Source organism: Malurus melanocephalus, unplaced genomic scaffold, assembly GCF_030028575.1.
Source record: "Malurus melanocephalus ecotype Western Australia unplaced genomic scaffold, MMel_1.1 scaffold_165, whole genome shotgun sequence".
NCBI classification, from domain to species: Eukaryota; Metazoa; Chordata; class Aves; order Passeriformes; family Maluridae; genus Malurus; species Malurus melanocephalus.
The window spans coordinates 965207-978726 of NW_026623397.1; the positions used below are offsets into that span (position 1 = coordinate 965207).

At 51.7% G+C, this 13520-nt stretch overlaps 2 protein-coding genes across 2 annotated transcripts in view; both read right to left on the reverse strand.

Moving 5' to 3' along the window:
• LSP1 (lymphocyte specific protein 1) overlaps positions 1-9804 on the reverse strand; it is a 46347-nt gene extending 36543 nt beyond the window's left edge. Inside the window, exon 1 of the mRNA XM_057372158.1 lies at positions 9658-9804. Within this exon, the coding sequence (XP_057228141.1) occupies positions 9658-9737 (80 nt within the window). The 5' untranslated portion in view covers positions 9738-9804. The remainder of the gene's footprint in view (positions 1-9657) is intronic.
• A 705-nt stretch (positions 9805-10509) lies between these two features.
• TNNI2 (troponin I2, fast skeletal type) lies at positions 10510-12845 on the reverse strand. Its single transcript, XM_057372180.1, has 6 exons — positions 12839-12845; positions 12207-12310; positions 11845-11973; positions 11354-11443; positions 11048-11224; positions 10510-10747 (listed from the first exon to the last, which is right to left on the reverse strand). The coding sequence occupies exons 1-6, from the start codon at positions 12843-12845 to the stop codon at positions 10649-10651; spliced, it is 606 nt and encodes a 201-aa protein (XP_057228163.1). The 3' UTR covers positions 10510-10648.
• Between the last annotated feature and the right edge of the window lie 675 nt (positions 12846-13520).

The window sequence follows — 13520 nt, forward strand, 5'->3', positions numbered from 1 at the left end:
GTGCACCTACAGGGTTTTCTTTTCAGAGAGAATCAGCCCAAACCTGCCACTGATTCCCATGGTCCGAGCCAGACAAAGATGCAGCTCGAAGGAGCCCTGGCAGGCAGAGAAGTATCTAGCAGCCATGAGCCAGCCACAACCGGGGGCTGAATGGAACTCTTTGTTCACTCAGAGATGCCAGGTGATCCACACGGAGCTGAGGAAAGGCAAGGAGGAAGGCAGCCACTGCCACCAGAAGGCAGAGCCTACTGGAGACAGTGGGACACTGCTGCCTGTCAGAGGTGAGATTCTCTGTGGAAATGGGCGGAGGGAAAAGCCATTAATCACCCCAGGAAGAGAGCCTTGGCTCCACACAGAGTTTGACTCCTGGGGGTGCCAGCATGAGCACCTCGTCTTGAAAGCACTTGGCTGATTTCCACCCCAGTTCCAGGACTGACCGCCTCTCAGAGACAGGGCTTTCAGTGAACAGGGCTGACTAAAACCATGCTTGGATGATGAAAAGCAGGACCAGAGAGAGGTCATGACATCAGCTCTTACTGCTCTGAGGTGCTAAGATAATTTGGAAACACCAGAGTGAGACAGGGGGTCCCTTAACTGCAAAAGGCAGCAGGCTGAGCTCTGTATTGCACTCAGGGAGAGAAATTCCTGGTACTGAACTCTGCCTGAAAAAACCTTTCAGGGTGGCTGACCCACTCGACCTCTGGGGAAGGCTTCCTGCCCTTCTCCCTCATCTTCATCTTTGAGAAAGATATTAAATATGACAAGAAAACTCATCCTTCCCCCAGCATCAGCAGGATCTTGCAGGATCTCAGGGTGAGGAGAGCAGAGCAGGACCCACAGCTTGCACGAAGGGAGGGAACTGTGCACAGAGTCACAAGGACAGAGTCACTATCCCAATCTCTGTGGGGCAGGGAGCATTTAAACCCACTATTCAAAAGCACAAAGGATGTGCCCGCAGAGAAGGAGCAGTGCAGGAGAAATCCTGTGCAGAGGCACTTTGGGTCCCTCTCCTCTCCTGCCTCTCACTGCCACGTGCATCAGCATGAGTCACRCCATGGATCCAGGAACAGTAAGGTCAGCATCAGTCCCACAGCTGCTTGGATCCTTGCACAGAAACAAACCCCCTGCTCCCACCAGGAAGGGGATAGGAGCACAGTGGACTCAGGAAGAAAAACAAAGAATTAATTAATCTGTTATTTTTTGGCGCAGTTTAAGCTAGGAGAATCACCATAAATCTCTGCAGCAGAACACCACCCCACTGCAGGAACTGGGGTGCCTGAAGCATCCAGGAGCACATTGTGTGGCTCTGGAGTTTCCCAAAGCTCTCCCAGCAGCAGGGAAAGCAAAGAAGGTGAGGTGCTGGGGGAGAGAGCAGGTCTGCCTCCATCACTGTGGGAAAGAGGGCTGGAGTCCCAGAGAGATAGGGCTGCACCAGTTCCCGTTAATTACACAATCATTCTGCTATGTAGGACTGGTTGCAAAATCAGTTGAAGGCTCACACATGGTCAAGGAAAGAAAAAAAAAAAAAAAAGGAAAAAAAAAAAAAAAAAAAAAAAAAAAAGGAAAGAAACAAAAATACTCTAGTCCTGCTAGTGAGGAAATGCAGTTCAAGTAATTCTCTCCAACAGCGCTGGGATGTAAACCACTGTCAGCACAGGCCCCAAAGCACGATCACTGCATGAGCCAGCCCTTTACAAGGGCCACCATCTGCCAATATGGGTTCCTGAGGTCCATACCTGCACATCAGTGGTGGGATCCCACCCCAAGAAGATATTCTTGCAGGAACAAGAAGATATTTTTGCAGGAATAGCCTCACATCTTCAGCAGGGACTATCTCAGCTGGAGACTCTGTGAATTGGCCTCATAGATGGGGATTTCCCTTGTCATATTCACCCCGAATTCCCACTTAACTCAGTCCAGCTTATTCTGTCAGCACTCACTTTTGGGCAGGCAAATACAGAGACCAAGACAGGCAATCAAGAGATAATCCCGAGGAAACAGCAGGACTAGCAGCCAAGAGTAGCACATCATCTCCTTCCCACCAGAACAGCTCTCTACAAGCACCAAAGTGTGCTGCCAGGAGGGCAGGGCGCCTCACCTCTGCAATTAGCTCAGGGTACAGGGCGAGGAGTCCAACCCCAGAGATGSTCCCTCATGAGCCTTCCTCTGCCCTGGCCATGAGTCAGGAGAGGATATTCCCAAACCAATGCACACCCCCACGGGTGTTCGGGGAAGGGGGTGCTGTGGGCGGAAGCCGCCTTGGCTCAGAGTTGTTGCCAGGCCCACGCACTCAGAGGAGCACCATGAAAAACATGAATAATTGTGGGTCTGAACAGCCAACAAACACTGTGTCATACTAAGTCTGAACTATTTGGCATGGGATCARTGATGACTTTCTTCCTATGATATCCAAAGAGGCAGAAATGAGAGGGAATCAGAAGCTGGATCTAGAAGGAGCATCCTTCTTCCTCTACCCCACCACTGTCTCTCACCCTCACACAGAATGGAAAAGGGACACTCCCTGGGGGACTTAAGCAGTAAATCCATAAACATAAAATCCCAAGAGTTTGCGTCATTTATCAGTGAGAGGRGAAGATGCAAGCCTACAAGCCCTGTAGGAGAAGATGTTTTTGCTCCAGGGGTGATACACACAAGCACAAAGGATGGATCTGAAAAAGAGGGAGGGTAGAAGAATTATCAACGGGACAGTCCAGCGTAGTTAAAGGAAAGCTGAGCCCCTGTTGTGCTGTGCAAACAGTGAGAGATCACCTGAGCCACCACCAGGGTTTTCCAGGCCAGGGCCAAGGCCAAGTGACTCAGCCAAGCCTTGGGGAGTGCAGCTGGTCCAGCATGTTGAGCCAGCATCATTACTGATACTGTGCACTGCTATCTATCTGTTAGGCTAAATCAACAAAGCCATTGGGAAAGAGACAGGAAGAATGAACAATGGCCACAGATAAGACACTCCCATCCCACACAGGAGGGTCATTACAGGACAAGAGGACTATTGGCCCCGAGGAGACAGGCTCCAYCTCTTAGGGATGCTTCTCTACCACAAGGCACAGAACAGGACAAAGGACTCCAGCCAGGATGGATAAGATATAAGCAGCTGCTGCCAAGAGTTGTCTTTCCCCAGCAGACACTGTAGGAAAAGCCTAAAAAAGGCCTTTTTATAGCATCACATTGCTGCGCCACTAGTCTCTGCTCACTGAAGTTTGGAAAGCTGCTGAATGAATTTGAATTCTGAAAGTCAATTTGAAATAAATGGGGTGGTCTTTGCTTTGACTGGGTGGATTAGATGGACACTGAGCAGCTGGAGACACCTTCAGACATCTCCCATGTTGGGTATAAGAGGTGCACAGGCTGTCACAGAGGCACCACCTTCCTTCACCAGGTGGCATCTGTGTGTCATGTTTGAGCATCACCCCAAGCCACACAGCACATTTTGTAGATGGGCTTTTAGGTGAGCTCCACGAGCACAGCCCTGCGTCAAGCCGTGCTGATCAGATGCCCACGCTGCTTTCAAGAAGTAAAATACAGCTTCTGCCCAATATAAACTTACCAGCTCATCTGCAGCTGGCTCCAGGCTYTGATGCAGCACTGCCTTGTGCAATGCAAGCAGTTTTAGCAACCATTAATCTCCACTTTACCCTGCCGGGATRTTACTCCAGCTGGGAGTAACGGGGGAGAATAAATGGAAAAGGAACTCCCAAGAAACATCTGACATTTCCTGCTTCTGACATTTCCTGCTTCAAAGCTTCAGAACATTATCCCTCACTTCGAGTTGCTCCTTGTCCCAGGGAAAGGCATCTGATATCAGCTTTTCAATATCCATCCGTGTTTCCCTYGCTAAGCTGGGCAAAAGACAGGAGCTTTCTTTGAAAAGGGCCTGCAGAAGTATCATCACGTATCCAAAGACACATGGCTCCATCATGGGGAAGGATGGTCAATAATGATCCAAAGTGAGGCCCCAAAAAAAGCTAAGAGGAGCCTTTCTGCACAAGTGCTGCATGCAGGAAGATGGCAATCGGAATGGAGAAGCCACAGAAGAGACAAATGCCACCGCAAGGAAGAAGCCCCAGCAGGGCAGGAGTGCACCTGTGTGTCACAGTAGTCTGCCCTTCAGGACAGCTCAGCTCGGGCACAATKCTCTCAGCTCCTGGGAAGCTGCACAACAACTGCAAGGAGGCACTTATTTTAAGAGGAAATTATTATTGTCATCAATTTTATTGGAGGAGAATTCTGCCCCTCCSGAATAGCTGGCAGCTGTGATTGTTTGGGGTCTGTCAGTAGTTCAGGGTTTGTCRATGCTAATGGCTCCAAAGCAAGCCCGCCCTGGAAAGGAAACTGCTTCTGCAGCAGAAAAGCACAAGCATCCACAAGCACAGAAGAAGAGATCATATTTTCCAAACTATCTGGCAAGGACTTGATAAAAGGCGCTGCACAAACTGTCTACTCAGCTGCAGCGAGCAACAGATACCTAGATCTGGGAGAGAGGCTTCCTCAGTAATGCGGAATGAATCCCTAACAAAAAATGTGTTTTCAAATTGATCACGTAAGCAAAAGAACTGAAGACCTCCAGCTGACGCAAACTGGCAGAGCCTTATGGCAGGCAGAGGGATGGTGCTGACATACCCTGGCAAAAGCATTTGGGCTTACATGTCTGTGCAATGGCAAGAGAAATCCAAATTAACCGAGCCCGAGTCTTGCACATCTCAGATCAGCTGCTCACAGATCACCCTGAGGTTTCCAACCACTGAATCCAAGTCACCAATGACACCAACAGGAGCCCACTGACTACCRTTGCCATTCATTAACAAAACCAGCTGGGTTTGCCCCTGGGTGGTTCCTCTTTAGCCAGGAAWTCCTTGGACAGGTACCAGGTGCCCCAGGCTGCTGGGAAGCACCCCTGCTCCTCTGAGACAGGGTGAGCCCAAGGAGCTCCAAGGTTTGACACTCCCCCGTGTGACTGAAGATGGAGCTCTGCTGCTGGCCCCAGCACCCCATCCCAGGAGGGATTTGTTTAAAGCAGCAAATAACAGAAGGAATTTTGTCCTGCCTTGTGCAAGTTCTCCTGCAGAGGGTGGGGGCTGCAGCGGTGGRGCTCCCAGAAAGCCACCGGAGACCTGTCCGTGAGAAAGACAACTGTGAGCACTGAAACCTGGGATTAAGACACTTAGATGCTGCCTCACACATCTGGTGTGTGTTAGGAAGGATACAYTGGCAAGGAAAACATCCACGGGCTCCAAGGGGAGCTGCTTAACCCACTCATGGCTGAGCCACTCTGGGACATGTGGACAGGCTGAGGACTACRGGATACCTGACCAAGCCTCAGGAGAGCTGGCCTCAAATCTCAGTAGTGTCCTGTGCTTGATAGGTGATTCTGGGAAATCAGGGAGAAATTCAGGTGCCTCAATGTAGGTGTCAAGCRTGGGATGCCTTGGGTTACCTAAGACAGCTGCCAAGGCCTGGCAGATCTCACACAGGTCCAATGGAAAACCACAGAGAGCAAGTTCTACAGTTAGGGCATCCCTCCACTTCCTAAATATCTCACTCTCAGCTGCCTGGCCTTGCAGTAGAGATAACCTGTCCTCCTTTCCCTGAGGCTGTAGCCACGGGCACAGAGACAGAGTACCTACGTGGTGACACCCTGACCTTGTCTGGGCAYTGTGGGTGCTCCTCTGGTACCCATCATAACAAATTCATGTCATGCAGGACAGCTGCTTTCCCAGAATGGGCAGCACCTCCTAGGACATATATTTTGACCCACAGCAGATGGCCATGGTATAGAACATGACCCGAATGAAGAGTCCAGAGCCCCTGTCATACACCCCTGTGTCTTTCTTTCATTGATGTACATCCCCAGGGCTTCTCCTCGTGAAAGGCTTTAGAACAGAACTGCACCATGAAGATCCATTCCTGGGCATTTGGCTTCAAAGGGTGCCAAAGTAGCTCCTCAAGGAGCGCAGAGAGTCAGCCTGAGGAGGAGTTCATTGGATTTGTATGAARGGAACAGGAGGGCTTCACAGGGAGGATGAAGGGAGAACACCAAATCCCGGCGTTCCCTCTGAGCCCCTGAGCACCACTGCAGGTCTGCAGTCAGTCAGTGCCAGATTGCACTCTCAGGAGCCTGGTGGTCACACCAATGCCTCCTGGAGCCTGGGCAACAACTTTATTTGAGCCAGGATTCTYGCCCACCTCAAAGAAAAAGCAGTTCCAAATAAAAACATGGCACCCATGAAGTCTCAAACACCTCCTGGCCAGGTGTGAGTCCATGACTTGGCAGAGGCAACAGCCAGGCTGGATGAATGTTTAGCTGGGAGCCAGCCCAGCTCTGGGGAGAGCAGCAGGGCAGCAAGGAGTCAGCTCAGCCCCCAGGCAGACCCCACAGTGGGGTCACAGGGGTGAAGGATGCAAARGGGGATGCAGGCAGAGCATCGGTCAGGGCTGGATTAGCAAGGTCAGTGAGGGTCAGAGCAGAGGGGCCCAGGATCCCCAGGGCACACCAAGGTTAAGCACTTCCCTGCTGCACAGACAGCCCTTCCAGTTACCACAGGGTTTTCAGATTTGGGGAAAGCCCTAAACCCTCTGAAGTGAGTTCACCTTAGAAAATCCAGGGGCAAGGGATTCCCACAAGCTTCAGAGCCAGACTTCACACCAAGAGTTTTAAAAAATCCAGCCTTCCGGCCAGCAGAGAGCCTTCTGTGTTTTAGAAAGAAAAATGCAATTCAAATGAAGGCTGCTGGGCAATCCCTTGCTTTAATACGCTTCTCCAAACCCATAGCTTTACACAGCAAAATAAGCTCAGTGGCAAGGCAAGGCAAGCCAGGCTTAATTTTTTTTCCCCCAAGGAGAAAAGGACAGTGAAGGCACCTGATACCTCCTATAATTAGAGACAGTTCTTTATCCCTAATGCCACTGCCAGAGCACCTATATCCAATTTGGAARCCATAAATGTAACCCAGCTTCATTAAATAATCCATCTGGTCCTCCCCTGTTAATTTCCCTACCATTTTTCCAATTTAATGAGCCCAGCTGGGTCAAACTGTGACCAGTTAGTCCTGAACAGGGATCAGCCATCCCTCCTTTCCACCTCCAAGGAATCTGGTGTGCTGAGGGGTCCAAAAACTCTCCAAGGATCAGTTTTCCCAGGCCTCCTTCCCACCATGGGTATACATAGCAACAGCAGTCATTTCAGCAAAGGCCCTTGAGACTCCTCCAAGGATCTGGGGAATTCAAGACAGCTGGGGATGGACGTGGCAAGGAAAAGCCTGGGGCTTGCTGGCACAGCAGAGCCTGTCCCCRGGCAGTGACCATACATGGGCTGCCGAGGGCTCCCTGCCCTGCTGCTTGTGGGGTGGGAAGCCCCAGGAGGAAAGAGATGGGAATTTGGGGAAAGCCAACCTTATCTCAGATCCCACAGACAAGAGAAACYGCCACATGAGCTGTGCTGCCTCCCAGGTGCAGATACCCTACAGAGCACTTCCCGAGGGATGTGCATGGCCACGGGTGTAGGAATAAGGGCAGGGATACCTGAAACCTGCAGAGCTTAATGGAGAGAGCTCTGAGCGACAGACCCAATACACCCTGGGCTTCAGCCTCTGCCCAACAAGGCAGCACAGCCAATCTCAGCACAGCCACCTCCCCAGAGCTCTCCCCAGCTTCCTGCTCATTTGGGAAGGCTCACACCGCAGCAGTTGCCCATACAGCGATTCCAGTTCATGGAATAGAGCATAGCACCGGTCTGGTTTAAGCAGTGTTACACCAGCATCAGCAGGACTTTGCCACTGTGTCCCAATTTGTGGGAGRAAACAGCTATGTTCAAATTTAGATTTCTAGGAGATTTTCTAATGCCAGCTCCTCTTCTATATRCACTGGGCACAGTTAAATAGACAAGGTTCACTGTTTAGGGAAACACAGCACCCATGTTTTTCTCCTGGCAGCTCCATCTCAAAATCGGTTGTTCTCACCTCCATCATGTTTTAGGCTGTCTGAAGAGAATTGTCCTGACTCCATCCATACRTGGGTCAGCTTGGCAAGAGCCTTTTCATCAAGGAGCGGAGATCAGGGAGCTAAGCTAGCCACAGGGTGAGAAAAGGTAGAGCCAAACAGCAAATAAACACTTACTTMCTCCATTTTGGGAGTGGAAATCCCCAGAGTCTAGCAAGCGTTTAAACAGCACAAGTAAAAGCATGAGAAGTTTAAAGCTGTACATGAAACTATTATACAAATTGCGAAGRAAAGTAATTATTTGCATTTTTGAAACAAGGAAGAACTCTTTTTTGCTCGCTATTTTTGCCATCAAGTTTCACATTTCATTAAGATTCTAGCACACAGCTAGAGAGGAAGAGATGTGCCGCCCTGCTGTCAGTGTTCACACTCCTTTTAAACAAGGCTGTAAGGGTCTGAGTGCTACACAACAGACTCCTCCAGACACATTTCATTTAGCTGAAACTCCAGGAGGAACCAGAAAAGGGAACAAGCWGACGCAGCTCCACCAGCAGACCGCAGTGTCTGCCCTGCCTGCACCGGGGTGCCTGCTCCTCTTGCAGCCAGCGGGGTGCAGGAAGGTTTGGCTGCCTTGGGCCACGCACCGGACAGTCCCTGCTCCCTGCGGCTGCMAGGTGAGCTGAGCCCGCGGCACAGGCACGGGCAGGCTGGAGAAATGCTGGGAATTGCATCCATCCYRGGGCTGAGGAAAGCCCTGCGCTCTSCCAGCAGCCAAGGCTTCCCCTTTGTTTCAGCAGCGAGTCGTGCACGGAGCCTTCCWGCACCTTTTGAAGCTCCAGTCAAACTTTCAGCCAAGGCTAATTGCTGTCAGGTGTCAGCCCAAGCACTTACTGCAACCCCTGATGACAGGAGATGACACACCTTTCTCCTCTCATTGTCACTCAAGGGTTTTTTTTTCCTGTCAACATTAGCTGTGCTGGCTCTCAGAAGCCTTGGGGAGAAATGCTAATGCAAGCTTTGAAGCTGGAGGTGAAAAATCAGGCAACCTCYTTAAGCTCCCTGGATGCTCAGCCTGAATCCAGTCCAAATCTGAGCACTTCGGGGTGATGCACTTTGGCCAAGCTTATCTGTCTGCCTCCACCACTGACAGATGTGGCCTCTGCTGCTGATCTGTCTTCTTTTAGACCCCATGGAAAGCCCTGCATTGGAGTGAAGACCCCACATTTTACAGACTCGGCTGATAAAGCAATAAAGCAGAGCGGAGGCACAGAGATGTATAACTACAGCAGCCAGCCTGRAACATTGCCAGGTTAATTCGGCTGGAGACACAGGGGATGCAGCAAGAAATCAGATGTGCCCAGCAAGGAGAGGAGGCAGCTGATCTCCACATYAGAGAGGTCTTAGAGATGGGGCTGATTTCAGCTGCAGAGCAGCTCCAGGTCACCAGACCCCTCACTTGAGCTTGCCTGCTTCTGGAGCTGGGGATCCCCATTCGATCAACTCCATCCCAAAGGGGATGAGATCTTTAAGAAATCTCTCCTAGCTGGARAAGCTTGTCAAAAGCCTAATGGAACATCTGACCCATTCCAGCCTCGTGGGTCATCATAATTCTGGCTGGGCATCCTCCTTTCCCACCATCTCCCCCCAATTTCCCAGCCTCCCAGTATCCCAGGACTGGAAGGCAGCTCTGGTGTCCCCAGGGCTCACCTCTCACTCTCCCCAGAGGATTCCTCTCCCACTTGGCTCACTCCATCTGCTCCCTCCTGGCACCCCTCCGAGTCTGACATCTTCTCCCCTGGCACGGCAGCCCCAGGACAGCTCCAGCGCCAGGCTGCCACCGCTGTTTYGCTTTTCCTGTGCTCAGCAGAAGTGAGCTGGGCCGGAAACGTCATGGGCTGAGGGTTTGGGGGGATGGGGCAGGGTAGGGGGAAGGTAAATCTGGGTTGGTTTTTTCTTTTTTTTGTTTAGGGTTTTTTTTTGAGACTGATTTAAGATTTTAGTCATTGGCAGCTAGAAATCTGGAAGTGCTGGGCTAACACAGTAGAAAAGTGAGGGCATAGATATTCCCACCATGTCAGGGAAAGGAGTGACCCACTGCCCCTGCCAGCTGCCCATGCCACTCTGGTGGCAGCCATCATCTCTAAACCACAGCACCCTACCCTGCACCAGTCCAGGGTGCTGCCACAGGTGCTGCAGAGGTTGTTCTGACTTCACACCTCTCAAATCCCCCTGGGGCCGAAGGCTCCGCTTCTGCCCTGCAGATCCTACCCCTCTCCCCAGCTCTCAGCTCTTCTCCACAGCTTCCTGCGGATGCTGTCATGGGCTGAGATTCTGCATCACCTCCTGGGTCTTGGACTGTTCTCGACTTGTCTCCTCACACTGTGGAAGGGAATGAGCATCCACAACTTTGGAGGGGGACCAACAGCACACAGGTGCCCCATCTCCCCTGCCAAAGCCTCCCCATTCCCAGCAGAACCCCCACAGTGAGGCAGTCCCTGCTGGCACCATGGCTGGAGTCGGGCTCTGGCCACCCAGGCAGGCAACACCACCTCTCCCACCAAAGCTTTATTTACATCAGTGCTGCCACGATGCAGCTCTTGGCAAAACTAGAGAGAAATGGCASCCRGTCAGCGCCCCTGAGCCCGGCGGCRCAGCGGGGACAGCGGGGAGAGGAGGAGAGCTGTGGAGACGCGGGTGCTTAGGACTCGCCAGCCTCAAACATCTTCTTTCTGCCCTCCATGCCAGACTTCTCCTCAATGTTCTTCCTCCAGTCACCGACATCGCGGAGATCCTTCTCCTGGGGAAGGGATGGTTGGTGTGAGTGGTGCCCCCCAGGGTAAGAACCCACCTGGAAAGGGCACCACACCTATCCTCCCATGGAAACTCCCATGTCAGATGGAGGAACTGTGTTCCACCCATGCTATACATCTTTTTGTACTGCACCCTACTGTTTCAACATCATGGGTGCCACAGGGGGAAACACTGAGCAGGAAAAAGAAAATTATGGAGAAAGTCATTCTCAAACCACAGGGAGGTGTGAGCCCTGAAGAGTGGGGGGCAACTCCTGTTAGGGAAAAGGGGAAGAGGGCAGGAGTACCTTCTCAGTGTCCTCCTTCTTCACTTGCTTCAGGTTGGCTCGGAGGTCCATGCAGACCTTGTGCTTGGAGCCCAGCAGGGCCCGCAGCATCGCGTCGGCGGACATGCGCACCCTGCGCAGCGGCGGCCGCTTGAACTTGCCACGCAGGTCAAAGAGCTTCTGGCTCAAGTCTTCCAGCTGGGGGGATGAGATGAGGGGGGCAGAGAGAGAGCAGGGCATGGGTTTCATGAGATGGACCCAAGCAGTGCAGGGAAGYGTCAGGAATGTGCTGGAGACTCCCYGSAAGGTTTCCCAGGGAAAACTCACCTCCTTGTTGGTCTTCTGTAGCTTCACCTCTGTGTCRTACCTCTCCTCATCCACTGAGTCGATCTTAGCATGAAGCTTTTTGCACAGCTCCTGTGGGGAAAGCAGAGAGGGTTGTTGGCTGCCAGGACCCACACACACAATTCCTCTCTCCTGACCACTCCGACAGACCTCAGTCCAGAAGACTGGGTGGGATTGAGACCAAAAGGTGAAGAGTGGTTTGTCAGCCAGCTCCCAATCTCCATGCTACTGGCTTCACAAAAATGCTGCCTCACCACATCATTTAAAACACATCTTTCCTGCCAGCCAGACCCCTTTTTTTTCCTGCAGAGAGACCCCACCTGCCTCTCAAACCAGTTCTATTTCCATCTGGCTCCAGGGCACCACAGGTGAAAAGAGGCTCAAGATGGGAAGGCCAGTATAGATCCACCAGGCTGACTGATGGAGTCAAATCTTTTCTGCTCCAGCACTGAAAGTATCAAAGAAGTCAGTACCTGAAGTTCCTGCATGGATCCTGGGAGTGACAGAGGAGGGCAATGTTCTGCCAGGTAGTTTTGCTTTTCCACTTCTTTAGCAGCTGTTTCTTTCTCTATTTCAGTGACAGCAAGCTGGAGCATAGCACTCTGGAAGGCAGCAGGAGAAGGGTCAGTGCGGGGTGGAAGAAAGGAAGGAGGGTAGAGGGGCTATCAATGGAGCAGGAGCCCTGATGGGGAGGCAGCTTGGTGAGTGCCCATCAGTACCACCATTTCCAAGCAAGGGACATGATGAAGACCCAGTAAGGAGTGGAGTGGGAGGCTTGGGATGGGAGATGGGAAGGTCGGGACACACGTCACACAGCCACAGCAGTGCCACGTACCTTCAGGTGCTGCCGACGGGCAGTGGCTGCCCTCCTCTTTTTCTGCAAGTGGGAGAGACGAGAGAAAAGGTGGTTATCAGCTGCCCATTCCCCTTTCCATTGCCCTTCCCCACGCAATGCCACTGTTCACCAAGGACTTGCAGCCCTTCCAGGGACATGGCTCCAGCCAGGATGGACAGCTTGACACACAGTTGGTCCCCAAACCAGCGGCACTCAAGGAAGATGCTCCCTGCTGAACCCAGCTTTGCCAACCTCAGGCAGSTAAAACCTACAATTTCCCCAGGAAAAGATAACAAGGGCGATGAACTTGAAAATGTGTGTATAAAATACGGCTTCAAGCTTGGCTTATTGGGACTTCTAGCCTTTTCTCTAATTTCCTCTTCACTCAGATGTGTTTTACTTGGCCCTCAAGCTAATGGCCCCCGTGTCCCTGGGCACCCAGGAGCTATGGGATGTCTTTCTGAGCAGCCCAGGGCACATGTCCTTCTGACACTCTGGTGACAAGAACAGCCAGGCAGGTGAACACATGAATTTTTTGTGCGTAATTTCTTGGAGCTGGAAAGACCCAGCGCAAGTGATGCTGGATCACAGCTGGAGGACAGCAGACATGACCACAGGCTGCCCTTCTGTACTTGTCATGCTGGACCAGCAGCAGCAAGGCCTATTTATAAAAAACCCACTTCTGCATTTCAGCTGATTCCTGGCATTTCACTCAAGGCTGAGTGGGGCTGGCCCAGGGGAAWCACATCTGATATGCTGAGGGGTGGGGAGCAGAAAGCAGCACTTGGGTGTTGGTCTGTGCTGAGTAGAGGAATAAGTGGATAAGGATGTGAAATGTAAGTGCAGAGTGAAATGTAACAAAATCTGACATGTTTTGCATATGCAAAGGTGCCAAGGCCCTCCTGACAGGGCTGGAGGGCTCTGCAGAGAAAAGGCACCCAGCTCAGAAATGCAGCACAAAACCATCAGACAATCAGATCTCTTAGTCCAAGGCTTATTCTCCATCTGAAAACTGGTACTTTAGCAAAGAGGGTCMTCCCAGCCTTTCCTGGGAGCTCTGGGTTTGGTGGGGAATCAAAGAATGTGTTAGACATCAGTACCATTTTGTGGAGTTTCTCTGTGTCCCTGACATCCTCTTTTCTCTCAGTGAGAACAAAGCTTGAGCTTGTGGTGTTTCAGACATATGGGGAGATGCCAAGCAGAGATGAAGGATGGAGCAATTTGCTAAGAGGAAATGTGGAGTGACAAAGCCACCAACAAYCCTCCCACACCTTCCCCTGCATTTCACCAGACGCCCCCAACCCCACCTGGCTC